This window comes from Rhodamnia argentea, chromosome 9, assembly GCF_020921035.1.
Source record: "Rhodamnia argentea isolate NSW1041297 chromosome 9, ASM2092103v1, whole genome shotgun sequence".
Taxonomy (NCBI): Eukaryota; Viridiplantae; Streptophyta; class Magnoliopsida; order Myrtales; family Myrtaceae; genus Rhodamnia; species Rhodamnia argentea.
Genome location: NC_063158.1, coordinates 26,931,672 through 26,958,923, shown reverse-complemented (window position 1 = coordinate 26,958,923; position 27,252 = coordinate 26,931,672). Strand labels below are relative to the sequence as shown.

Here is a 27,252-nt window from a genome sequence, read left to right as displayed (position 1 = left end):
CAAGTTTCAGGGATTGGGAGCAATTTCCTTTCCTTTTAATTATTATCACTTTGTCTCCTGCCCTAAATAATTTTATTCACCTAGCAAAAAAAAAAAAAAAATTAATGTATTCACAAAAAGAAAGAAACTACTTTTTTTTTTACTTTTGCCATGCCTTTCAAGTATAATACTAACGACTAACATCTTCATCTTCCAATCACTTTATCAATAAGGCCGCATGTCTTTATTTTATTTTATTTTATTTTTTATTTTTTTTGGGTTGAACACATGCAAAAGTTAACCCGCCCACTTTATGCAATGTTGAGAAATGGAAAAAAAAAATTGATAATAACAGGGAGAGTGGAAATTTGAGGGCACAAATGAGGAAAAAATCTGAAAATTTTCTTGTCGAGAAATGAGAAAGAGAGAGAGGGGAGAGGAGGGAAACAGAGCATTGGTGGGGGCCGGGCTTGGTGTTGGATCGAGATAGAACTTATGAGATTTCGTAGGCCCAATTGGCGTTCAGGATCAAACCCAAGAGAGATAAGCCCATGGCTCTTGTCGGATCGCAAGTCAAGCCCAGCCACATGAGACACATTCCCATCTTTGATTAACATTTCCTTTGTATCGTATTCCAATTTTACAATGTTTTTGATGGACCCCGTTGCTCTCTTGTGGTGTATGTATTCCCTCAACGGTGACTTTGCCTATGCCCCGCACGATTCCTCCTCCGTTATCCGTCGGCACAAGGTTGAATGAACATTGTTACATCAAACCCGATATGACCAACACTCAAAAGGGGGCAATCATATGTCGCCATGATTCGAAAGTCCCGCGTCGAGAACGCATCGCGAGAATTACGTGATTTTTTTTTTTTTCACTTATGACCCACTTTCCCGATTACTCAGGTGCTCTACTTTTTGTTACTTGGGTATGAAGCCCCGATCTGAAATCCATGCTCATATAATAGGGAACAATTTAGTCATAAATCATTTTTTTAAATTTTGGCAATTGAGTCCCAAATATTTTCACGTTTTGTCAATCGAATACGTCCGACCAATTTTACCCGAAAAAGCCTTAACGTGGACATCGCCAATCTTATGTGGCACGGCCGATGCCGACATGGACAATTAGTGAATAAATTATACGCGTTAGCACCAACCATGTCACATAGGACGGTTGATATCTACGTTAAATGATTGGATGGGACTAAATTAGGAAAACATCAAAAGATTTATAACTTAATTGGCAAAATTAAAATATTTATGATTGAACTAGCAAAAGTGTAATTTCTCCATGTAAAGTATCAAGATACGATAACTTTATTCATATCGTGCTCGTTTCACACTACGGAAGAAAACGCTCGATAAGGTAGTAAATCAGCATTGATGAGCACGTATTACTCTTATGCTTGTCGAGATAAATAAGCCTCATAATCGAATTTTGACGTTTTATGTCGTGCCGTGTCCTATCGTACCATGCCAAAAAAATAAAAAAAGTTGTTTAGCCCTCAAAAGGGAGAAAGGGATCGGTCCAATTGAAGTCGGGTGTGCACTAGGGTAAAGTCCAAAGCCGTCCCCATCGAAGTCGCCGGAATAATTTCGATTTGGGACGGAATATTATCCGGAAGATTCCCTTTGGAGGGATGCCCCGGTCAGCATGTCATCAGAAAAGAGCAGCCCTCGGTTTAAGAAAACGCCTTGGGAGACGACGTTGTCTGCCCGCGGGCAGTTCCTCTGTATCATCTCCAAATGGTTTTTTTTTTTTTTTATTCCTCTGTCCTTGTCTCGATCGCAATTTGCATGGCCTTCGGCCGTGTTTTATTAAAGGACAGCTAAAGATTTGGCCCATCGAATTTTTCCAATGTTCGCGAAGAGAATCCCGCGCCGTCCTTACTTGCTCCGATTGTAACGAGTGAACTCCTCACGGCCCACATTCGAAATCTTAATTATTATTTTCTCTCGAATCGGGTTAGTCCTATGTGAATTCCTCGAGGCGATGAGTAAAGTATGATTAGGATGCAAGATTTCCAAAATTGGTACAATGAACCCCGTCGAAGTAGTGTAATTAAATCAATTAGTTAGCTCTTGCCTGTTTTGACCGAGAGAAAAAAAGAATTCCAATATCATTCTTTCGACATTATTTCCCCCTAAATGATCATGAAACCTACCTCTACTATCCGATGTGTTTTTCTAATATTTTCTTTCTTGTTTTTTTTTTTTTATCGGTTATCTTGAAATTACCTTAGCCGCTTGCCATCGCCACTGGTGCGCACCTTGTCCTCCACGGTCTCGGCCAACGGTGATGCCATCCTCTTCCACTCCAAACTAGCACAACAACCACATCGGCAATCATTGATTAGCTAGTTCTCTCCCTTACGTAGGGGTGCGCGTAGTTAAGAGGGGCTACATCTACGATAACCAAAGTAGTTTCCTTGCTCGTCATCATCGACATTGATACAACAAGCCAACCTCAGCTCCGCCAACCTCGACCCAAGCGAATTAAATAAGTATAATATAATTAACTTATTTTTTTTTTTTTTGTGTCTGAATGATATAATTAGCTTATTGGATATGCATAAGAATAATGGAAAACATAGATTTGGTAATTTTAGTTTTGCAAATCTTTAGCGGCACCTGAATGCCACATTAGCAAAAGGCGTCTTCAGAATAGCTCGAAACCCACCGGTGGCACTTTCTAAAGAGTAGGTGATAGCTTCTGAAAAAGATAGATAGACTATTCGAATTTTTCAGGCGTAGGACTCTTTGCACAAATATATGCTCTAGACTAGAAAAGGCATTTTCAAAAGACAAACTTTGAGTGTAAGGCAAATTAACGTTGAACAACTATTACAACGGTCATTTAGCATCAATCCGAGGAAGTGAAAACCACTTCGCATGCATGCAATCATGTCACATAGGAGTGATTTTAAAAAAAATTTCTTTTTTGGTTGAAGAATTTATATATACGTACGTATGTATACAGAGAAATCCTGTTTTTGCTTTGATTTTCAGGAACGGATACAACGTAAGCAAAATATCTTTGCCTGTCCCAAGATCTTAAGTTGGAAAGAGCGAATGAGATTCAGACCGTATCCTCCAGGAACTGATGATATTTTCTCCAAGTCAGGGCCAAAATTTTCCGGTAAAGGGACAACAACAAAAGAGCCTACCTCACTCCTGGTCGTGGGTGGCCACCAGGCTTTCTTCTCTCTTTTTCTTTTCTGCTTTCTTTTATCGGAGGAAATGGTCAATTCTCTCATTAGTTATTCGTACTCCTGCAATTTGCAGAATCGCTTGGCAACAAAATAGATAAAGGGCAGATAAAAATCAAAAGAAGAAGTGAAAGAGAGGAATCTTGATCACAGAGAACCAAATAGAAATAAAGGCGAGCCTCTTTTTATATTTTCTCCCTTCTGTGCCCCGAGCAGAACAGCTCCCATTTTCCTTCTTGTCAAATTACTTTCAGCTTGTGGGTCGTCCTCTTCGTCCTGTCCATGTTCTTCTTCCTGTTCTGCTATTGGATGTACGCTCCGGTATTTCAGGATTCTGCAGATCTGCTTCTGGGTATGTTTCCTTTTCCTTGAATCTCTTCATTCTTGCCCATTTCGGTTTCTCTGCATGCCTAGTGTTGTTAATTGGAGATTCTTGTTTCTTTTCTCAGCTGAAAAAGGAATAAAAATTGAAGCTTTACATTTCTAACATTTCAGCTCGCACTCTTTTTTTCCCGGTAGATAAGCAGGTCTTTGCATAGGAATAGGCAGCTCGATGCTCGGTCGATCGTCATTTGAATTTGATTTTTCTAATTAAGGGTTCCTGTGTCAATTTGCTCTCTTGTGGGAGGTTTGTTTTGTTGTGTTATATGTGTCTCTGTTTCCCCTGTCTTTGAAAGTTTCGCATCTTCTTTTTCAATTCCCAATTCTGGGTGGTTGCAGATTCATTGCATTGTTAACTTTTCCCTTATGTTAATTGTTCACTTAGAGAGCGAAAAGTGCTGGTTCAGCTTAAATTTTTGATATATCTCAATTTTAATTTCTTTTCTTTTCACTTTCCTTGCTTTCCTCGGTAGAGTTGTGGAATGCTAGTCAATACGGCTTGATTCATTTACTTACTTTTTCTGCTCGTTTGAAATGAAGCCAATAGTATCACCTAGCTGTTGCTACTGTGATAATTTTGTCAACTGCTGTTGTTTCATTGTCTACATAGTTAGAGACTGTCCAGATAGCTTTTTGCTGCAAACTTAAAATTTTCCTGTATTCATGTAGACAAATAAGTATATGGCGGTATACAATTCTTTACTTGGATGCGTTCCTTTGATGCTGGACGTATTCACGTTCTATGCTTGCGCTTGTGCGCATCTTGCATATGCATACAAACATACCATGTATGGATGGCTAACTTGAGTTTGTTCGTGCGTGTTGAAAGCTGGATCTTTCTTTATGGGGGCCAAATTAATGGTTTATAAAGACGAGGAAGTAATTGTACCTCTTGCTCCTATGACTACGTCAAGATCCAATTGGTCATCAACATGGTGATGTTGAGTTTGTCTACGGAGTCATATTATGCGGACTTTATACGTTGCCAGGTGGCGGTTGTTGCGGGAAAAAATAGGATAAGGATGAAATGCATCTGTGACTGCTGTATATTTTAGAAGTCATGCTTTAGAAGTCATTGATATCTTTGGTTCTGTGTACTGTTCTTGATAAACACGACCAAATTTATAGTGGAGGACATAGAAGGAATGCAAATAAAATAAAAGATATTTTGAGCCATGGAAAGTAACAGTCAAGCAATATTGCTTGTATTTAGGGAAAAGCAGTATCAAGAGATCACAGGTTTCTCTTTTCTAGTAGCTTTAGGAAAATAAAAAGCATTTCTTGTTGACCCTTCATATCCTTTATAATGCGATTTTTAACGTCTCTCTTTTGGGTTCTGCAGTTCAATGAAGAATGTATCAACAGAATAGTGTCCCTAGTTCAAGTTTAGTTCCCAGCAACACAATGGTTCATGGTCAACATTTAGATAGTGGTGCCAACACAATGGACTCCATGGGTGGAGGGACCAATCACAGTAACAATTCCAATCTCACATCCAAGCAGCGGTTACGTTGGACACATGAGCTTCATGATCGCTTTGTTGATGCTGTGGCACAACTTGGTGGGCCGGATAGTAAGTTATCTCGATTATGTTTGTATTTTCTTGATTATCTTTGATTTTTCTATTTATACTTGTGATTCAGCTTTTATGTGGTAATGTTTTGATCTAGTAGGCTGCAATTTATAAAGAAAAGTATATAATGAATAAATGACGAAGGATCAACTCACTATTTGTCCCCTTTTGTAAAAAATCCATGTTGACATGCTTGTCCGTATAGTCACATGTGGGTTAATTGATTGAAAGACATGGAATTTGTGGAAGATTTCATGTTGATGACTTTAAATTGTAAAAATCAAAAGAAAATAATAGAACGGAACATGTAAAATAATGTTCTTAGGTTGATGTGGCCTATTTCGATGAAAAAGATTATTGAAATTCACCAAGAAAATCAGTTTAGCTTATTAACTCAAACCAAGCCCTTGTTACATCATCCTCTTTGAGCTTTTAAACACCTCAAAGAGAAGCGGAAAAGGAAATTTTTATACAAAAGCACTCACAAAGAAACAGTCTTGAAGCTCAGCTGCCAACTAAATCCATTTTACTTTTTGGTCTGGTAGATTTGTACAATGGGGCATTGCCGATGCACCTAGTGAAACTCAGCATACTAGGCCCGGTACCTCCACTCTCACAAGCGATCTCTTGAAAATTTTAGCTTTCATTTTTCTTTTGTATTAGGGATGTGATTGGAAATAATCAAAATGATTGTTTGATGAATGGAAAAAAAAAAAGGAGTAATTGAAGACAACCCAAAGTTGAATGGCATTGGCCCCATTGTTGCATACTAATATGATGATCTTAATTAGCAAGCATATCTTTTCCATCATTTTGTGCATCTTCAATTCTTTTTCTGGCTAGTAGATACGTGCTTTTTCCAAGAGTTAAGAAAATAACTGCAGAATAGAACCCGACAACAAATAGAATAAACTAGATCTACGTCTAAATTCGCTTTCCCATTAATCTTAAATAGAGATAAGTATTCTAATAGTAGTCACGCTACTTTCTTTCAGGGGCTACACCTAAAGGTGTTCTTCGAGTTATGGGTGTGCAAGGTCTAACAATATACCATGTCAAAAGTCATTTACAGGTTTAAAGGACAAACTTCTCCTCTTTTATTTTTACCAAATCTATATTAATTCTTTTCTGTTAAAGAATGCTTATGTGTCATTCAAGTTGTGACGAGACACTTGTATGCATGCAGAAATATCGACTTGCAAAGTATCTACCCGATTCCTCCTCTGAAGGTATGATTTAACAAGTGGTAATCAGTTTTCTTGTTGTTTTTGTAATCTAAGATGATTATTGTGGTTGCTCGATATGAATTCTTAAGATGCTTCATCTTATATTCTTATGGTTGTTCCTGAATTACTGATTGTAGGTAAAAAGCTGAGAAAAAAGAATGTGCAGATATGCTCTCCGACATGGACGGTTCCTCGTAAGTATCATCTCCTCTTAATATCATGCTTACTTCAAATACGAGATGTCAAGAAGGTCATCAGTTGATCATATATTAAGTGGTAACTCTAATTTGAATTGTGCTCTCCGAGATGGATGGTTCCTCGTAAGTACCATTTCTTGTTAATATTGTGCTTACTTCAGGTATGAGATGTCAAGTAGGTCATCAGTCGATCATATACCATGTGGTAACTCTAAATTAAGTTGTTGAAATTATTAGTTCTCCATGATAGTTTTTCTTGTCTGCTATTCTTCAAAGATAGTAATACAGTATCTGGCAGGATATTACCAAATTTATTGAGATGTAATTGCACTTGGATTTTTTCATCTAATTCTGTAGTTTTTGTGTCAATCTGATTCTTTTGTTGATAAATTGATATTCAAGTAAATTGGTTTTGTGGGGGGGGGGGTGTGGGGGGTGTATATATAATCGCCAACATTTGAACCTTTTACTTTATTTATGACGGAATGTATGCTTTTTCTGTCTACTAGAGGTGGGATGCAGATCACCGAAGCTCTCAAACTGCAAATGGAGGTGCAAAAGCGCTTACATGAACAGTTGGAGGCAAGTTCTTTGTGTGTATTATAGCTTTCTGATTGGTGGGAATAACATGGTTAGAATTAATATTCTGATATTCTTAAGAATACTCAATCAATTTTGATGATGTGCCATGTTGAGAAGTTTTGAGGAGTGTGCCAGACTTTTCACTACATGATTTCGTTCTTGAGGTCATTCATGTAGAAATCAAGACAATCAAGTGTGGAAATGCTAAATGCGATAGTATACAATTTTATCCGGCTGTCATATATTTGATTCTGCAATGTATGAGGTTAGGTGCTCCATGGCCTTTAGTATGACGTCTACCTTCTTACTATGGCAGAGTTGCAAATAATTTCAGCTCCAAATTAGGTCAAGTTATTGTTGCATCCTGATTTCAACAAGCTAAGCTAATTTCAGTACATTTGATGTCAGCAGGTGCAGAGACAGCTGCAGCTGCGGATAGAAGCGCAAGGCAAGTACTTGAAGAAGATAATCGAAGAGCAACAAAGACTTAGTGGAGTTCTCACTGATGGGTCAGGTCCTGAATCGGTTGATAAGGTCCAAGAAGACAGCAAAACCGATCCACCTACCCCAGCTCCTATCTCGGAGTCAACCATCCAAGATAAGTCTAAGGACCGTGCCCTAGCCAAGAGCCTCTCACTTGATGGATCACTCTCATCTCATAATCATGAACCATTGACCCCTGATTCCGGTTGCAATGTCACTTCACCTGCTGAAAGCCCTGATGGCGAGAGGTCAACGAAAAAGCCACGGGTGATTGCTGGTGCTTCGCATGCTAAACCTGGGATGGTGCTACACCCGATATTTGAATCAAGCTTGGGTTGCTCCTATACGACCTCGTCATTCAAACTACCTGACCAGGCATCTGTTTAATTCCCAGTAAGAAGATGAGACTAGAATGGTCAAACTGGGATGAGCCTTGGCAGATATACTGTAACATCTTGTACTGCTTGGTGTATTGACTTGCGGACTAGTTTGTTTCAACTTGCATGTGTAGTTTGTCAGGAGAGTGCACTGTTTAACTTGGTAAGTATTATATAGGTAGCTTAGAAGTGGTTGTATATTGGATGCGTCCTTTGATGCTTAGTTCAAACTTGTGAGGATATGGCATTTTCTGAGCAGATGGTGTACTAATTGCGGATCAGTTCTCTTTAGTAGGGGTTGTTGAACATGAAACCGACATGTTGACACTCGGCGTAGACCTGAAAGTTTTTTGCTGACTACGGACCTGTAGTAAATAGGGTTAATTTGACTACTGCAGTGAGAAAGCTACGAGTTGTACATCTGGAAGAGCACATGCAACGGAAACACTTACTGTAAGTTGAATTTTATTTAAAGATAGACGATCAGCTCCAATTTCTCCAGAAAAAAACATTTGTAAACATTTGTCAGCAAATGAAAATGTCAGCAATAGCGCTTGAAAGTACGGTCCGCAGGTGAACGAACTTTACTTGAATGAACTGACAAAACTAAGGCATAGCAAATCTACTAGATGGTTATTGAAAAGTACTTGCACCTGCAATAAACTACCCCTGCTTGTGCTAAGTGCAGTTTTACAAACAGGGCTTCTAGGCACTAAATAGGCCAAAAAGGCCCAGGCTTTTCTAATCATGACCCTTTAACCCAGAATTATGGATCCTTTGCACATTACTATTTGGGCATGACAATATGATAAAAGATCTCTCAAGACTCCACATGAGGAAGCCGCACGCTATTGCTGGTCAAGCACAAGGGAACAAGGGCACCTGGAACATGGAAAAGCACAAAGAACACTCTCCAATTTACTACAACAAAAAGTCAAGTAAACTCAACTAAACCTCCTTCTCAAATTCAACAAAAGAATTACTTAAACCACTTTTAGCAATATCATGACACATTGGGAAGCAAAATTGCTTACAATTGTTCTTCTCTATGGAGCAGAAGATGATATATTTCTATTTAAGATGATGTAATATTCTCTGGTAAGCTACTCAGGCCTCGGTGACAGAAAAGACGCCTAGAAACTTCACTTATCAGGCTTCCTCCAGACTGAAGCAACAATCTCTCAGTCATATCAGTGTATGGTCCAAGTGTTTGGAGCAACAAGTAGGAGACCAGCTACCCATTTGTCTAGCTGTACGGAAGGCTGAAGAGCCCATGAGAACGCGAGGAATTTCGGATCACGTCCGGACAAGATATTGCTTCATCAGCATCTTAAAATTCTACCTCCAGAGTTTGCAGTATGCCAGTGATGAAGGATGGTTCAACTATGCAGTAGGTTTGACTATGCCCTGAAGCTTCCACCCACCAAGTCCAGCCACAGTAAATGCCTGCACAAAGGAACAGATCATATGATAGAGAGAGAGATCCCATAAGATGATATTGAAGACTTGTATCAGAAAAAGAGAAGGAATTCGACGACTGTTAGGAGGGAATGTCTATGGTCTAGTGGCCAAGAAAACAGGATGCAAGTTCACTAAAAGTTACAACTGCTCAAGGATAATTTTATTTTTTTGTATAGGAGTTTTACAACCCTATTTGTATAATATCCAAAGGTCTGTTTTCATATTCATAACTGAATTACAATATTATATGCTGATTCATAAATTATACAAGGAAATTTACTATTACTAACCAGCACAATATGGGGAAAAAAAACTTCTTGAGAGAAATACCACCTCTTCAGGAAAAGTTCCTATCATCAAGGGTTTTGACTCCATCTACATGGGCACTTACTGAGTATAAGAAATTTATGAACATTACAAGAAATGCAGTAATCTTGAGCATACAGAGAAAGGTGATGTGGCAAATTATACGTGGGTGCTAAACATGGCTCCCTTGTTCAAAGTACCTACTTACAGTTTGTTGCATTACTCTGTTATCCAATTGCATAAATCAATCTTCATTTATATAATAGTACTCTTTATGAACCATTACCATGTTACTAAATGATTTAGTATTGTGAAATATCTTTTTGCTCAAAATAATTAGAAATGAGTAGTTGAATATGACAGTATTTAATAGTAAACGAATTGTTTAAAATCAGTACTTCTGTGATTACCTAAATTTTATTATCCAAAGGTCAGTAGAATGGTTAATGTCACTTTCCACATATACTGCGATTTTCTTTGATTGCTAGTAAATTCTAGTTTACCTTATCCATTCTTTCTGAGGTTTCCAAATTCTCCTTAAGGATGAAAATTCTTTTAGATCTCCTAATTGAGGGTATCTACCAGGTAGGAATTTAGCTGTTAGGTCGTAATCGTCCTTAATTGCTCATAGTCGACGATATCCATTGTTAGAACTCTTGTAGAAGGTTTAAATCTTCCCTCAAGTGGCCGTAGGTTCAGGAGCACTCATAGTTGGTAACTTTTCTTGAAGGATGATAATTTTCCGCCATTGCTTGTAATTTCTGGTAGTCCCATCATTAGTAACTTCCCCATAATATCATGAATTCCCTTAAGTGCTCGTAATTTAAACTTCTTATCCATCCTTAGTAGAATTTCCCAAAAGTTTTGTTTCTTTTTGTGTTTGCAATTGTGGGTAGCTCAGTATTAGCAATTTTGCCTTGAGATTGTAATTTTACTTAACTGATTCTAACTCAGATGTATCAATGAGTTACTAACTCTTAAGAAAGATTTGCAACTTCCTGAAGTTATCATAAATTTTAACGTACCAATGTTCGTAACTTTCCTTAAAGGATGGTAATTATCCTTAACAGCTTGTAACTTTGGGGTTCATATTGCTGATGTGATTTTCCTCACGTGCTTGTAACTCTGAGGGTGCTTGGCATTGATAACTTTTCCTCGTGACATAGTAGCTTCTTTTAAGCGCTTATAATATTGAGGGCACCTGTAGTCAATAACTTATATGAGATTATAATTCTCCTTTTGACAGTAATATTGAGGATTCCTATGGTTAGTAACTTTCCAGTGGGATCGTCATTTACTTCAAATTCTTGTGACTTTGAGGGCACCTATGACTTTCAACACTCTGAAGTCTTAACCATTTGGATTACGGATCCTAGAATAACACAAACAGTAGTTTGCTTTTCTCTTTTAGGGTACACTGTCTTCTTGTCAAGTGGCTAGCTAAATTTCTGTCTCTATGAAAACTTGTGGTCATGTTTATGTCGTGCCCACTCAAATGCTTGTAGCAATGTAAAAAAGAAAAGTTTCCTTGGAAGTGGAGAATGTAGATGCCTACCTCTTCCCAAGATCGTCCAGTGGTTTCGAGCAAAGCAGCATTGCATGTTTTAAGTTCAATGGATGCACCAGCAAACATGGAAGCCGCCTCCTCCCATCCCCTATTATGCCCCATACACCTGCACAATAACTCATATGCTTTTAGAAATCTGTTAATACTGTTTCAAACTTTGAAACCAGAATAACTAGAAAAATGGTGGCCTATGGTTTTGTAAATCTAAACAAATTAGTTCAAAGGAAGATATATCAGTGAAAGCATTTTTTGCAAAACCAAAACCAACACTATAGTCCATAACCACCTGATAGGATATTTCAAAGTACCCAATTGCCAAAGCGATCTCGCATTAAGGTACAAAAGCAGGCATTATCCATTCTAACAGAGGAATATTGGGTCAGAGCATCTTTGGTATCACTTTTTTCTTAAATGGAAACAACTGCCTTGTAGTTTCAAAAATATATGTATGAACCTAACATTACTATAAACATACAAAGATTACAAGGTAAAACAATATTCGACCCATTATCCATGTAACAAGCATCAGACTCAAATATGAAACATCCAGAATAGGAATATGTCTCTGTCCTAAATTGTGTTAACAAGCTTCAGCAACACTGCCATCAGAATAATCAAACCACGACAAGGTGATTTAGGTCTACAAACAACACCAGAATACATCCTTTACAGAAACTTGTGTGATAAGTGTATCCACTAGGAATCTTGCATCGAAATGCATTAATTTGAAGAGGAACCACTTAATCTAATTCCAGAATAGTCATACTTCCATCCAGTAAAAGACTAGAATCAGGACTCACATTACAGTCAGTATCTTGTCCCTAGAATATTTACAGATAGCCTTTTGCAGGTGCTCTGCTGTCTGACCATCCATTGCTGCAATCGAATAGAAACTTGAAAGGAAATGGACCTCAGCTTCCAAAAAGCTTTCAACTTGTTCCTGCATTATCCGCAGTGTCTCACGTGTGCGCACTGCATCACTACCTCAAAAGAGGGAATGCAAATCGAAACCGGCCAAGCGTAGAACATCCAAATTAGTCTGTAAACTCATCTATGTTTTGCAATCCGTCAATCTACGCTTACAAAATTGCTGACCTTAACAAAATAAGTTCAGGGATCCAACCCAACAGGTGAAGCTTGTGTGCTATTTTGACAGCATCATCTCGACCGGTCTTACTCAGAGGGCGATCATGATCTAGTTGAAATGATTCATGAAAGTGACTAAATTTAGAAGCTAGGCAAGCAACAACATTTCCACTCCTTTTATGGGCATCCAAAAAAGGAAAAGGCATGATGAGGAGAACTTAATGCACCTAGAAGTTTAGACAACGCTCGTTATGAAGGTAAATTGACGAAATGCGAGCAGGAATCAGAACCCCTCCAAATTAACCAGCTCGCAAGTCAATAGGATCACTACAATTAGGAACAAACAATGCCTAGACACACTCAAAAGACTTCAGAGAAGATTTCACATTGCGTATCTTATTCTCTCAAACACTGCAGCAGTCCTCCTCAAACATCTAGACAAGAAAAAGATCAGAATTTTGGACAAGAGCAGTCTCCTGCAAATATGCGATTTGAACATCCAATTTTGGGGAAAGAAAATGAACCTCTAAGGGAACGGTCAGACCAGGAGCTCTTGGCGTGGCGAAGAAGAATGAGGCGGCGAGGGGCGACCGACTCCGACGAGCTCGGTGCTTCGTCTTCCTCCGCCGAAACGACCTGGCCCTCCGTCGTCTCCATGACCAGAGAGCGTCTGAGAAGCAGCGAGCTGGGGTTCCTTCTCCATCGGAGGAGAGGCGGAAGATGTGATTTGCAGGAGGTGGGATTGGGCAGTGCACAGCAAAGGGTCGAATTCACCATTTCTTTGGGTCGAATCAATTCTCCCAAAGAGCGAGGCTTGTTTGGGTCCTCCTAAGTGTGAGGATCTTGTTCATGAGAGAGAGAGAGAGAGAGAGAGAGAGAGCTCATCAATGGAGTTTTCACTCTTTCTAGCTTTGCTTCCACTCTGTTTCTTTTCCTGCGCTCACCACCTTTTTCCTGGTTTGTCTTCGGTTGTTAAGTGGATAATGTTCACATGCCCAAGTGATGAACTAACACACGACAAAGAAAACTAATTACACAATACAAGATTAATTTGATTAATGAGGCAGGGACTCACTATAATTAGATATCTAAAAAGTGGATTTATCCAAAAGTTCTAAACCTATTGTATGATCACCAATCAGTCTTAAACATTTTAATTATGCCAATTTAATCTTAAATCTTTTGAAGATTTGCCAAGTAAGTCCTAAATTTTTTCACAATTTATAAATATAGCCCTTTCTTCCAAATATCCAACTAATAGATTTGTGATTAAATTAGCAAAATTTCAAAATATTCAGGACTAAATTGGCACAATTGAAAGGTTTAGAACAAAATTGACAAATTATCAAAGGGTTTAGAATTAAATTGGCATATTGAAAGTTTAGGACTAAAGTGGCCGGTGTACATTGAAAATTGGGTTTGTAATACTGCAAAGAGAAATTCAAACATAACTTACTAATTATCATACACTAACTTATCTAAATCTATTCTAGTAGAATAAATCAATCATATATTAGTCATGAACAGGATCCACCCTAGATAAAACATTAACAACACATGCTTCTGCAATTGTGGTTTAACTTTATCTATTAATATGAATGTTAGAGAAACTACCCATTTTTTTTTCTGTTACTTTTTCAAGAAATACTTGGATTAATAAACTTTTTTTTCCATTAATTCGTTGTTAGCTAATTTAGGTTATCACATTTATAAGCTAAATTCATATAAAAATCTATTATGTTTTATTATATGCCACGCTGACAGTTGCAAATGCCTAAGCATCTAGTCACAGGAAATTCTGAAATCCGGAATTTTCGAGCTCAATGGAAGAATAACAAGATGGTTACCATGTTCTTCACTTTCAAATTGATTTCGAGCAGGTCAGGTTAACCTTGTTATACTCATTTGTTAAGAGAACACTGTACGAGTCAATACAGTTTCAACTAGACCAGACAATGCCAACACTATACAGCTCTTGCTTAGTTACTTATGATCTCGCCATTCCTCAAGCAGCTACTTTGCCAAATGAAGAATGGTTAAGTTACTGCACAGCCGATAATCATGAGCAAATCAACTATGATTATAAGATGTAAAACTCATTACAAAGGATACAGCCAAAAATCAGCATCATTGTGCCGAAGTATATACAATGCTTGCAGAAACAATGAAAGAATCAAGGTAAAGTTGGATCTTTTTCCTGGCTTTTTCTGCAGAGGAAACTGAATGTGTCTCACAATATATTGAATGTCTACTCTGCTGTGCTACTTCCACCACCAAGCGAAAACGCAAGCAATGATCCCGGCGCATAGATCCCAGCGCAGCTAATGTATCAGATGCTGCTGTTAAGCCTTAGCCTTCATGAAATTGACTGACGGTACCGGTGAAATTGAATAATCTGGCCTCTCAAGCTACACTCCTCCACCTGCAAATCACAGGGACAAACTCCTTCAACATGGACTTTAGGTATAGGCAGGAAAATGTGACGGGAATACTCAAGCATAATTTGATACAGGAAAGAGTAGCTCCTACAATCTATATTACCACTTGATCATTTTAAGCAAATTCAATTAGGCTAACCTGGGATAAGTACTTCTGACCAAAAAAAATTAGGCTAACCTGGGATAAGTATCTCTTGGACAACAAATCACCACTTTCTTCGATAACAACTCTTTCTCTACTGACCACTCTGGCTAGTTCAGAAATGAGAACTTCCAATTGTTGAGCCTGCATCAAGCAAGTTCCTACTATTTGAGAAAGGCAAGAGGAAGGGATAATGATAAAACATGCATGGAATTGCATCGCACCTTGGGCATGAAGCTTTCGACATGGGAAGCAATGGTGTCCGTGATCTTCATGGATGAACTCAGAACCTCCCCTAACTCCCTAACATCAGCCTGTAAAGAGTACAACGTAATGTGCATAAAATTCATCAAGAAAGCAAATATACGAACTTGTATCAGATGAGTGAGATTAATACTATACCCTGACATTCCCACTGATTGGGAGTTGAATGGAGGCATTCGACAAAGCTTGGGTCACTTCAGACAAAGATGCTAAATAATCACCTTCACAAGTGGACCACTCGTCGAGATATGGCATCTAGATGCAAGAAAAGTAAAACAAAATATACGTTAATACATAAAAAAAGAAGTGATTTTACGAAAAAATTAATAAATCATTCAGCACAGCTGAACATTAGTTTATATATAACGGGCAATTTATAGTGAATTGACAACTACAGTTTATAAGAAAATTTATGGTTAGTATTACACAACTCGTAGCCATACTTGAGATTCGAGAATTGCTGATACTGCTTTTGCTCTGTGCACTGTACCAAGTTCTGCACGTTTCCTCATCACAGAATTGTACAAATCACCTAGCTTGACACTGAGAGAAAACAGCATTTTCTGCAAGGACATTAAAAGACGATAAAGAACTTGAACATGTCTAAATCATAACAAATGCAGCACAAAGCTAATGGCAGGAATGAGCCTTAAAGCTAAACCAATGCCAAACGCACTCCAATGACATAAAGACGACTATGGATTGGCCATCAACATTTTACCACCAAGCCTCATCTGTGCCACATACTTGTCTACATTCATGGTGTTGGGTGAGTTACAAGGGTTTGTAGCCATAAAGTAGACACTAAAACTCACCACACTACGTCCATTAAAAGTTGTAGCTTGAAGAATCGAAGCCTTTCTTCTCATTGATGCAATTGTTTTCTTTCATCACTCATAAGCAAAACATCTAATCAAACCTTTCCACATCTTCACGTGATGGTATTTCACAGGCATATGAGGTTTATCTACATGACATAACGCACCATATTAGGAAATTCAACTTTATGGCTACTTTCAAGCAGGTCACTGTGCTCTTAATTTTATTTGAAATTAAAGTCATTTCATCCACAATACATGCCGCATCATCCTTTACTTGTTACCCCAGTGGTGGCTGCGACAAAAGATTTACTGATTTTCATCTGTTATATTCCCTTTGGAAGTCTGAATTCTCCAAACCTCTATTTCCTTCACTTTAAGAAGGATACATATGGAGCTTCCGTATACAACTCTTCATCCAAATTCAATGTTGACCATTTAATTCATGTCACATATACTCGTACTAGCAATTCTCTCACCAACAAATCGAACTTCAAGATCATTGCTGATCTCTCACAGTGTCTACTCAAAACTGGACCATAGTCTAGTCAAGAAAAACCAATGACAAGGTAGCCAAGGATGGCATCCACAACAATAATGATAATACTGAGTGCATATGCTCATTAAATTGATAGACCTAAGAATAAATGTGACAAACCTCAGCTTCCATTTTCTGAGCTTGCATAGCAGCCTCTGCTTTCGCATTGGCAAACCTCCATTGGAGATAATGGTTGTTGAGCAATTTTAGAGAATGTACGTCTTCTTGATGGCTAGAAACTTTCCTTCCCTTCTTTGCATCCATCACTGTCTTTGTGCAAGGCGCAACTGGAGGTAAACACACTTTTCCAGCATTAATCAGCGCCATGTGCTGCTTCAATGAACCATGTGCTGATTTTTCGCTGGCTTTGACAGAATTTAACATGTCGCAGCTTGATAATGGCGAACTAAGCATACGTGAGAGTGGGGAAGCAGGGATCTTCGAAGAATCGGAACCGCCAAGATTGCCCATCCCATTCACATTTCTCTCAGCCAACAATCGGTTGGACACCGAGGGCAACATATCTGCGTCAGGCATCGAAGACCACAATAATTGTGCAGAGTTCTCACTGTGACAATTAACAACTGAACCGGCTTCCACATTTGAATTCTCGTCAACTGCTGCTTTCAAACCAGAAGCATGACCACCAGTAACTGGCATCCCAATCGAATGCAACAATTTTGTAGCTGCAGAAGCTCCAGCACTGACTGCTCGCGGAAGATTCTGTGGCGTCTGTCTAAATCTCGACGACACGATTCTATCCATGCTAGTGCTCACGATTGGAGTGTCGGACCTCGAAGCTCGGCTCGGAACTTTGGAACCTTTACTCTGCAGTCCAGCTCCGAGCAACGGCGTGTCCAAGCTCCTAGTAAGTTCTGATCTATTTTCATCAGCATGAGACGAAGGCTCGAGGTCAAGCCGCCGCCGCCTCTGTGCAGAGACCGATCGCTGCTGCTGCTGTTGCCGAGAGTCGGGCGCGTGCCTTATGACTGGCGACTTGGAGCCAGGGAGGTGGAGATCGCCAGGTGAAGGAGACGAAGAACAAACCACCGGAGACATGAATCTGGAGCGAACTTCCCGCACCCGCGGACGGCGCTGCGTTGGAGGCGGCGGTGGAGGAGGAGCCGCCGCGACCGTCTCCCGCTGCTGCTGCTGCTGCATCGGTGGAGCAATTTCCGCCATTGATCTTCTCTCCCACGATCGATTCAAAGTGGCGAAACGAAGTTCAAATACACTTCCGATTCGGAGCCAGTTTGATGAGCCCCTAGAAGATAGGGGAAGAACGAACCCTAAGTCAGGAACGAACGAAGCCCCGTATCGAACTGAATCGCCCCGAACAAATCCCTAATTTCGGCGTGCGAATGATTGCGCACTTCCAAAATCGATCGTTGCAGAGGCGGCGATTGATCGAATTCAGGTGGATCGTTGACTCGTCGTGGGTCTTCGAAAATGGAAGCGATGATGATGGTGGAAGCAGAAGTGGAGGAGTTCGATGGAGAGTGAAGACAGCGGTGGAGAGAGAGAGAGAGAGAAATGGAGGAAACTAGCCGTTGGGGGACGCGACGGGACTGGGACTGAGAAAAGCTGCAACGGTCTCATTTTCGAAAAGCAGGTTATATTATGCCTGGGGTGGACCTGAATTACTAAATTACTTACCAATTTCAGTTTTTTTTTTTTGCCATATAACTGATGAATACTGAATAATTTATATACTAAGATTAATTTATAAATTATTTGTATTTTTTTTGTTTTATTATATTGTCTTTTTTTTTATTAATTTGTCAATTGTCATGTTAATTTACATAAGAAGCCAGCACCTTATTTTCTCGTACTAATGATGACTGAAAATCATTTAAAAAGGATAACAATAAAGATTTTATTTTCTAATATCGCCTTGTCAAATGTGATTGTAGTTTTCTTTTTGTACTAGTATATTATCTGCACGTTACGGCGGGTATCGATATCGCATTACAAGCGTATTTTCAAAATCAAAATACACGGAATGCTTATTATTTTATTTTTGTTAATTTCAAAGGAAAAAAAATCATCTTATATTCGAACAAAAATATTTTAATTGCATCATCAATTGTTTCGTCTTTAAAAAATACAAATTTATTGGAAAAAAGATTACCCAACATAAGCTCCACTCAATCAAATATTGTGGTGTGTAACGAAAGAAGGGAATGTTGAACAGAGAAAAGCAAATTTTATTCTGGAAGACCAAGCCAAAATGGCTTCATAAGTTCCGGGAGATCTTTCATAGTTCATAAATGAATTGAATCCAAGAGTCTCGTCAATCTAAATCAGAAATCAAGAACAATGAAGTCCCCTTATCTGCTTGAAATCTTGAATTTTGGCACCATGAATCCTCCTCCGTCTCACCAGCCAAGCATGCCAGATATGGTAATATGGATGACTCTGCCCGAATCAGTTTCGGCGAATTACCGACTCAATCATCCATCAGAGTCTGCAACTAAGGACCAAATCATCCCCAGTCTTTTCTTCTCTCTTGCAGAAGAGACAGCGCAAGAAGCAATGGGTAGTCAAAATTCCATCTCTTGCTTCTTGATTTTGATGGAAACCCGAGAATCCAAACAGACAAATTGCTCCACAGCAAATCTGTTTTCAACTTCTGTACAGCAAGCTAGAGAGAGCGTTTATACCACAAAAAGGAAAGGCGGCCATTGGAGATGGACTTATATTGGACAGGTGGTGGAGCTGGTCAATCAAACAAGGGAAGCTCGACAAAGTAAAAAGAAGTCCAAATGAACAAACCAACCGACTTGCCTTCCAATCTAGTCCAAAAGAAGAAACAGTTCATCAAATTTCTTGAGTGGAGCAATGGCAATCTCTTGGTGATATTCTGTACAATAATGTGCGTGTGCCTACCTGCAAGACTACACCTGAATTCCTATTTCTTCCAAAGCAGCTGCCACTAAAGCAGATGCTTCTTCTAGAGTCCATCTCTTCTGATCTGTGTTGATGACACTTCAGTCCTGCATTAAACTATCCAACAATGTGATCAAGATTAGACAACGCCCAGTTGCGTCGATGTCAAATAAGCAGAATAAGAGACAAAATCAGATATCCACTACATCGCAGTTCTAACCCTCAGCATAAACATGCTGAAGTTGTATCAACTTGACCAAAACAAATAACAAAAGGTAATACCTTGTTGTCAAGAAATTCAAACAAATTCCTTCCCCACCCCCCCACCCCCCCAACCACACACACACACACAAAACCACACACACACACAAAAAAAAAAAAAAAAAGAACAAACAAATAACTAAACGCAAATAGTGAAGACGAAAACATAATTGATCCGTCAATAGGAGAAAATAAGCCATAGTCATAATAGGAGGACGAGATGCTTACGTTACTAATCTCAGCCTTCCTCAAACCTCTACTGCAAAATTCATATGATTGAAATGGTCCAAAGTCAAAAGATCTGTTGTCCATATAAATCTTGGAAGAAAGCAGATGCTCTTTTCCTGTAAACTGAGACTTCTAAGTTGAAGTTCAAAAGTCATGTGTGAAAAAAGAGCTCTACTGCAGGCTTTCTTCAGGATCAGTTGGTGGACATGATCTCTCAAGAATCTCTTTCCCTCAATTCCTCTCCCCCATCACATCAACAAAGATTACCATCAAGAAAATGAGAATCTATCTATATAGGGAGCTCATGTCCATTAAAAGTTAAGTCCAATTGCAAATTATACATAAAGTGACAACTACATCTCATAAACAGACATGCACACAAATGCAGCATAGCCATATACTCATATAAGGCCAAAGATGAGAAGACCAATAGAAATCTGAGTTCTGTAAGATGTCAAATTCAATAAAATTTACTTGAGATCGGTATGAAGCCGCTGCAGATCTATTCAAACAAAAATCTGTTCTTATTGCTTCAATTTCAACAACTAAAAAAGTCTCTAAGCAATGTTCAGTTGTCACCCAAGCAAGCTTGAGTGCCTAGATTCAATCTGAAACACTCCACCACAGGTTATTCCCCCCTCCCCCACACCCTGACCGCGGAAATCACTCTGGCCTTGTGGGAGCGCTCTGTGGCACGGGAGTAGGGCCCAGAGAAAACAGTACGGAATGTCAAAGAAGCATATAGACACAAAAGAACACCCAGTGTGGACTCATTAAGAATATGCTCAGGTGAAACTCTCCAATATATTGCAGTATATTTGACTCTTGTGCTACCCATTTGCCAAAAGAAAAGGGACTAGTTCAGGTTCTACATGTTCCATTTGAACTCCCAGACTAAAACCCCCAGTTAAAGAGTTTCATCACCAGTTGAAACAATCTATCTAATGTTTTTGAGACAGCAGTTTAAGGTTACCGCAGAATGTGGCAGCAACTCATGATTCATATTGCTTCAACGGTCAAGTCAAGCACATCTTCAGCCATCAAGAAGATCTCACTTTTGTCAATACTTTCTTCACCAGCAGCATGCTGAATGCATTTCCCACAATAATAGCTCGATAGCACCATAATACGCAGAAGTTCACATCCAACTTCTGCCTTACTGATAACTTCTTAAGCAACAAGATCAGCTTCATCACGGTCAGGACGGACAACATCAATCCTCATCATACTTCGGTAGCAATCAGGTATTGGGGCACCAGCCTGCACACAAAGCTCTACCAGAGCAGGAGCTTTGCCATAGTACCTCTTCAAGTTGTTATTCAAAGCTGGCCCGTTTAAATTGTGAACATGCCAGACATAATTAGGGCCAACAATATCATCTATTGTTGCTTCCTGCCAGGCATGCAAACCATTGCGAGATTGGTGCTTTGATGACTTGCACATTCTGAGTTTATGGCCCTTGGGACCCACCTGAACCTCGGGACAGTACCCGCAGGTCCACACAATATAACTTTCCATTATCTTTTTCACTCCTTCCATCATTTCAAACCATGACTTCAGTGTCCACACACTCAGTTCCTTTATGTTTTTGACTTCATCAGTTGAACTACTCCAGAGGTCAAATTTACTTTCTTCAATAGGGCTGGTTCTCGATGGAACTACATTCCTTCCCATTTCATCTGTCTCAATTACTGATTCAGCAATCATGTGTGTGTCACTTACGGACTCAAAGTCTACAATTCTTCCCTCGATACAATACACAGGTTTTGTTCTTCTCTTTGAGGGAAACTTTTCGAGGTCTACGCCAGCTTGTATACAAAGCTCTACAACAGCAGGGATTCTTGGGACACTGCGCCTCTCGTCGTGCCCCACTCTTGGTTTTCCAACACGATCATAGAGATGGAAACACTTGGGGAAAAATATGACATCTTGAACACCCCCCTTTCTCCATACATGAGTAGCACTACGAAGACCACTATTTGGACCACTGCATGTACGAATCTCATGGCCAACACGACCAATATGAACTTCAAAACAGAACCTAACAAGCAATGAATCCATTAGTATTAATAGCTGTTCAAGTAGGACTTCCCTAAAAATGTGAAAGACAAACAAACAAGAAAATGCTAAAAGAGTCATTAGTTTTATAGTCACATTTGTTAATCTGCTACAACAGAATCTCCTTGTATCTCTCTCTCTCTTCCCCTCTCCGTTTTCCCTCCATCAAAGAGTAAGGGATATGGTAGGTATCTCAGCCCGTTTTCCCTTGAAGAAATTCCTGAATTCCTGTATCCCCACACAGTTCACATCTAGAACTACATCACAGACGTCAACACGAAAATGCACAAGTATCAGAGCTTGGTGGCATTAAACTAATCGAGCTCTTTACAAAGTTATCTCTTAATTCGTCAGCTACTAAAGGTGACATTCGACTAACATAAGCAAGCTATAATCCAAGCAATACTGCAAAAAAAAAAAAAAAAAAAAAGGCATTAACAACGGGTGCAAGAAAGAGAGCAAGTATGAAGACATAAACTTTGCCCGTCCGAATTCAAGAGTAGCTCCATCAGGCAAGAAAAACTAACAGAGACTAAGAATCCCAAAGTAGCCTGTCTTAGACAAATTCATCGATCACATTGACATATTATAGGAAGATGCTTCAATATCTGAAAGCATATCAAAAGATAAGCAACAGGAGCCACGACTAAAAGCATCAGAAATAAACCCAATACCTACAGCGTTGCACCGGAACAACCTTGACGAGTTCCGATAGACCCTTGAGTAGGTACTCTCGAGCGCTATAGACATGGTGAGCCACCTCGACAAGCTCGGGCACGAGCAATCCGTTCTCTGGTGGGTTCTCGAGCATTCGACAAGGCTGCAACTTTCGAGCTTCTCTCTCTTCCTTCGCCTTCCGAATCAGCTCTTTCATTGGGGTCACAAAAGGCTTTCTTTGGGTTTTCCGCTGCGGAGGCCTCGGCACGTCCGAGTACAACTCATCGTCACCATCATCATCCACTCCTACATTCAACGCTCCAGAAGAAGAAGAAGAAGCAAAAGCGTAGCTTCGATTGAGGCAGCAATTAAGCCTTTCTATGTGAAAAATCTGCAGGCTTATCCTTCTCAGCATCGTGGGCTACACTTCGGAGAGATATAGATTCGACGACACACGAACAAATGCTTCAAGGTCTGGGCTTTGAAGATGGGCACTCAAAACTAAACATCGCAGTCGGAATTGTAAAAAAATTGGAAAAGAAAAGCCAAAAAAGCACATGCCAAGACTATCGGAACCTCAACCGACCCAGTCCCAGATAATAACGAGGGATGAAGGATCGAGGGAAACTAGAAAAATCGCATTTTTAGGACATATAGTTGAAGATATTCTTTTCCAGGTGCCGGGCCTGTCACTGGCCGCCGGTGGAGGAGACAACGGCGAGAAACGGAGGAGCCGACATTCAGGGTCAGTGGGGAGTACTGTAATTTTATGACTTTTAATTCGTTCGATCCCTAAATTTTGAACTTGTTCAATATAATTTTTAATTTTTTTTATATGTTCAAGTTAGTCTCCAAAATTTTCCTACAAAAAAAGGGTCTCCAAAATTGCAATATAATCTTTCTATTAATTGATATCGATTGTAATTTCCATCCATCGCATGATTATCCTCCATGCATTTATCCTTTCTAAATATTTAGATATGGTTTGAATATGATTACGTTTGATATTTGATCACACTTCCAACAAATTAACCTTTTTCATTTTTTTATTAGTTTTCTTTTCCACTGTTTATTAGTTTCGTCTAAATAATTGAATTAAATTTGCGACTTTAAAATATGGTTTAACTCACAATATTTATAAAAATGCACTTAATTATGTGTTCATAAGTTATCATAAATAGAAATTTCTTGTGAATGAAAAAATGAGATCATAAATTAAAATTGACAATATTATCTAGGTAAAATGATAATAAGATATGGTATAATTGATAACTTAATGAGTGTAATGAGAGAGATGATAAAAATAAAGGCGCTTTTGTGGAATAACTTGATAAAAAGAAGAAACAATAAATTGAAGAGAGAAAGAGGAAGATATTTTGGTAAGTTAACTGAAAAAAAAAGGAGTATATTAGCTGAAATGAGGGTGGAAATAGTGCTGCCTTATTTAAAATGTTGTTTATGTATTGTAGCCAATTTTACAAAACTTTGATTGGACATAAATTTTTCATCCGATATAAATTAATTTTTGCGTCAATGGTAGACCGTGATCCGATTGTTTCAAAATGGAAAAAGAAAAGAATAAATAAAACCGAATTGATATAAATATTATCAAAAAATTTCTATGTTAGTACCAATTCTTGAGCTCACGGAGAGCCGTGTGGAAGATGCCACGTAAGTCCTAACATTCGTTGGGTCGACGCGATAGAACACCTGTATAATATGCTTAGGCTTCGTTTACGCAATGACATCATCTCTGCCAACTCGTGGAGACAGCCATGGCTCTCGCCCATAGTGACATCATCTCCGCCGACTCACGGGGAAACCCGAGGCTCTGCCGGGTAGTGCAACTGCGATTTTTGAGCCTCTTAGGGCGCTAAGCAGCTCATCTTCTAGCGGTTTGTCAAATGGGAGACAATCATCGTCCCAAATTACTGATATCCCAGCTGCCTTCAAGCTACTGTATACGGAAAAAGGTAGTTCGTGTATCAGGGCCCAGGAAACTGAAGAATACGCAAGCTTTTCGTTTCCACAGCACTTTCAGTGGAAGCTAGAGCCGGCCATGCGGGTCATTTACCTATTTTATAACTCAGTTTGAGGAGGCCCCGTTCTACATGGGTAACTCACTTTTTTCTAAAATGGGCAAAAATGGGTTGAAAAATACTGAAGCCCAAAAAACAGGTTAAATTTTCAACTCTACAGCCCCACCCACGATCACGAAAACGTCTTGTGAGACTAAGGGTGAGTTTGATTCGACATTCTCAAAGAGCTTTCAGCTTCCAAAACCCATTGGAAGAATGTTTAAATATTTGGTTCAACTTTTAATGCTTAAATATTTGGTTCAGTTTTAAACCAACATTTGACCAAATGCTGGTCTTGGGAAAGCTAAAAGCCCAATGTTGTCCTAGGTTAGTAGGGACCAGCATTGGGCTTTTAGCATTTGGCCAAATGCGAAGAGATTTTTTTCTTCCAAAACGAACCTCATCAATTCTTTATATTTTCGATTTTTCCCTCCTTTTTACTATTTATTTTCTTTGCGGGCTCGGTAATGGGTAATTTTTTTAATTAAAAATTAAAAAATTGCATTCAAAGCCCCTTTGAAATATTGTTTTTACCAAACACCCTTCAACCCAAAGCCAATTTTCAAATGAGATTTTACCAAACACAATTAGTATTTTCCTAAATCTTTTATGGTGAAAGCATTTGTATTTCCCCAAAGCTAATTTCAAATGCCGAACCAAACCCACCCCAAGCAATTCTTCACTCTCCTCGGCACTCCTAGATTCGGGGCTTGTAATCCCACTAGGTTCCCCCTCCATCTCCGAGCTCGCTCTAGCTGTTACCGAGGCGAGAATCGGGAGTTTCAGGTCCCTCTCCGATCTAAGAGACGCGGCTCTTTCGATCGCTCGGTCGATTGGAGGAGACAACGAAGGCGCATAATGAGAGGGAAGCTAGGGCTAGTCCCGAGCGTTTGGCAGCTGCTGTGGGGCACTTGTGCGGGGAGGTCCGTGGTGCGGAAGAACAACTTGAAGGTGACCACCACGAACTCGATGAGGGGCACGTACGAGTGCACAATCGGGAACTTCAAGATCCCGAAGTACGGGCGGATGTTTGTTGACATCGTGCTTTACTCGCGGGCGAATCGGAAGGCATGCAAGAGCTTTGACGATTTCGACGTCGCCTTCAAGTCTAAGCCTAGCGGATCATGCCTCGGGAACGGGGACCTAGCGGATCCGGTAGACGGAGGAGGAGTTGCAAACGGAGCGGGGAGGAGGAAGGAGGAAAAAATAAAAATATAAAAAAAATAAAAATATTTTTAAAAAAAATTACTAAATTTGTATTTCATGAGAGTGTTTTAGTAATATTATTTTTTGTATCAAATTATTAGAACCAACATTATATGATTTAGTTAAATATAGAAATGTTTAAGAAATATGGATCGGATATAAGTCGGGTATGAATCATTAAATTTATACTGTGTAAAAATGAGTCAAAACGAGTTAAATGGATCAATATGGGTCGGACCATATTCGATCCTATCCAAATTTAATTTGATCCATCCATTTGATACCTCTAATTGAAGCTAGTTCCAAAATCAAGGGATAAAAAGGAAGACAAGGAGGAGTTGAGAGAGAGAGAGAGAGAGAGAGAGAGAGAGAGAGAGAGAGAGAGAGAGAGAGAGAGGATATGAGAGACAATTTTAGGAGATGCTGCACTTATCAGACGGAGAGGCATCGAAAATGAAATTTTTACCCTAGGATTGGGCGGATTTCTATTTTCCAGTACACCAGGCCTCTTTCTTCTATTTTTTTTTTGTTATTTTATATGTAGTTTATGTGTGTGTGTATATATTTTATGTGTTGTAGCCAATTTTGCTAAATTTTTATTGGGCATAAATTTTCCATTCAATGTCCCATGAAATCGCTTTTTGGCATATCGTAATCCGATTGTTTCATAATAGAGAAAGTAAATACAATAAAAAAATAAATAAAAAATAAAAAAATTATAAATATTATTAAAATTATCCACATCAACATCAATTCTCGAGCTCACAGAGAGCATTTGGATTGTTTCATGTAAGTCCTGACATCCGTATAGTTAGAACATAAGAAAAATGCGTAGGTCTCGTTTCCACACTGACATCATCTCCACCATCCCGCGGAGAACCCATGGCTCTCCGCGTAGTGCGGAGATGTCATGGGGACGTGATTTTCGAGGCCGCTCATCTTCCATGGGTTTCGATTGGGAGACAATCGTCTTCCCAAAATGCAATATCCCAGCCGCCGTCAAGCTACTCTATATAGTGCAGTTGAAGCTAGTTTCCGGAATCACGAGATAAGAGGGAAGACGGGGAGGAGTTGAGAGAGAGACACAATATGAGAGACAATGTGAGGGAGATGCTGCACATCGAAGCACTAAAACTGCCTCGATCGAGACCCGACCCCGCTCAAATTAACGACCGGAGCTCTGAGAACGAAAGCCGCCCGCCGTCACGGAGAGAGCCCACATTTGTGCACGAAAAAAAAAAAC

General features: G+C 39.4%; 4 protein-coding genes across 4 annotated transcripts; 1 reads left to right on the top strand and 3 right to left on the bottom strand.

Annotated features, from left to right (window-relative positions):
* The first annotated feature begins 3,097 nt into the window (after positions 1–3,097).
* LOC115755396 (myb family transcription factor PHL7-like) lies at positions 3,098–8,325 on the top strand. The gene is made up of 7 exons (XM_048285494.1): positions 3,098–3,545; positions 4,917–5,147; positions 6,143–6,219; positions 6,334–6,379; positions 6,513–6,567; positions 7,080–7,152; positions 7,564–8,325. The coding sequence occupies exons 2-7, from the start codon at positions 4,928–4,930 to the stop codon at positions 8,020–8,022; spliced, it is 930 nt and encodes a 309-aa protein (XP_048141451.1). The 5' UTR covers positions 3,098–3,545; positions 4,917–4,927; the 3' UTR covers positions 8,023–8,325.
* A 611-nt stretch (positions 8,326–8,936) lies between these two features.
* Positions 8,937–13,374, bottom strand: LOC115755397 (uncharacterized protein At3g52155, chloroplastic). The gene is made up of 5 exons (XM_030694773.2): positions 12,957–13,374; positions 12,442–12,541; positions 12,147–12,326; positions 11,335–11,452; positions 8,937–9,458 (listed from the first exon to the last, which is right to left on the bottom strand). Exons 1-5 carry the CDS (start codon positions 13,207–13,209, stop codon positions 9,396–9,398), a joined length of 714 nt encoding a protein of 237 aa, XP_030550633.2. The 5' UTR covers positions 13,210–13,374; the 3' UTR covers positions 8,937–9,395.
* Positions 13,375–14,313: 939 nt separating this feature from the next.
* Positions 14,314–18,275, bottom strand: LOC115755433 (protein ENDOSPERM DEFECTIVE 1-like). The gene is made up of 6 exons (XM_030694838.2): positions 16,753–18,275; positions 15,720–15,839; positions 15,415–15,531; positions 15,237–15,326; positions 15,049–15,156; positions 14,314–14,854 (listed from the first exon to the last, which is right to left on the bottom strand). The coding sequence occupies exons 1-6, from the start codon at positions 17,812–17,814 to the stop codon at positions 14,789–14,791; spliced, it is 1,563 nt and encodes a 520-aa protein (XP_030550698.2). The 5' UTR covers positions 17,815–18,275; the 3' UTR covers positions 14,314–14,788.
* A 2,717-nt stretch (positions 18,276–20,992) lies between these two features.
* On the bottom strand, positions 20,993–23,460 carry LOC115755411 (APO protein 3, mitochondrial). Its single transcript, XM_048285635.1, has 3 exons — positions 23,302–23,460; positions 22,743–23,246; positions 20,993–22,051 (listed from the first exon to the last, which is right to left on the bottom strand). Exons 2-3 carry the CDS (start codon positions 23,138–23,140, stop codon positions 21,181–21,183), a joined length of 1,269 nt encoding a protein of 422 aa, XP_048141592.1. The 5' UTR covers positions 23,141–23,246; positions 23,302–23,460; the 3' UTR covers positions 20,993–21,180.
* Between the last annotated feature and the right edge of the window lie 3,792 nt (positions 23,461–27,252).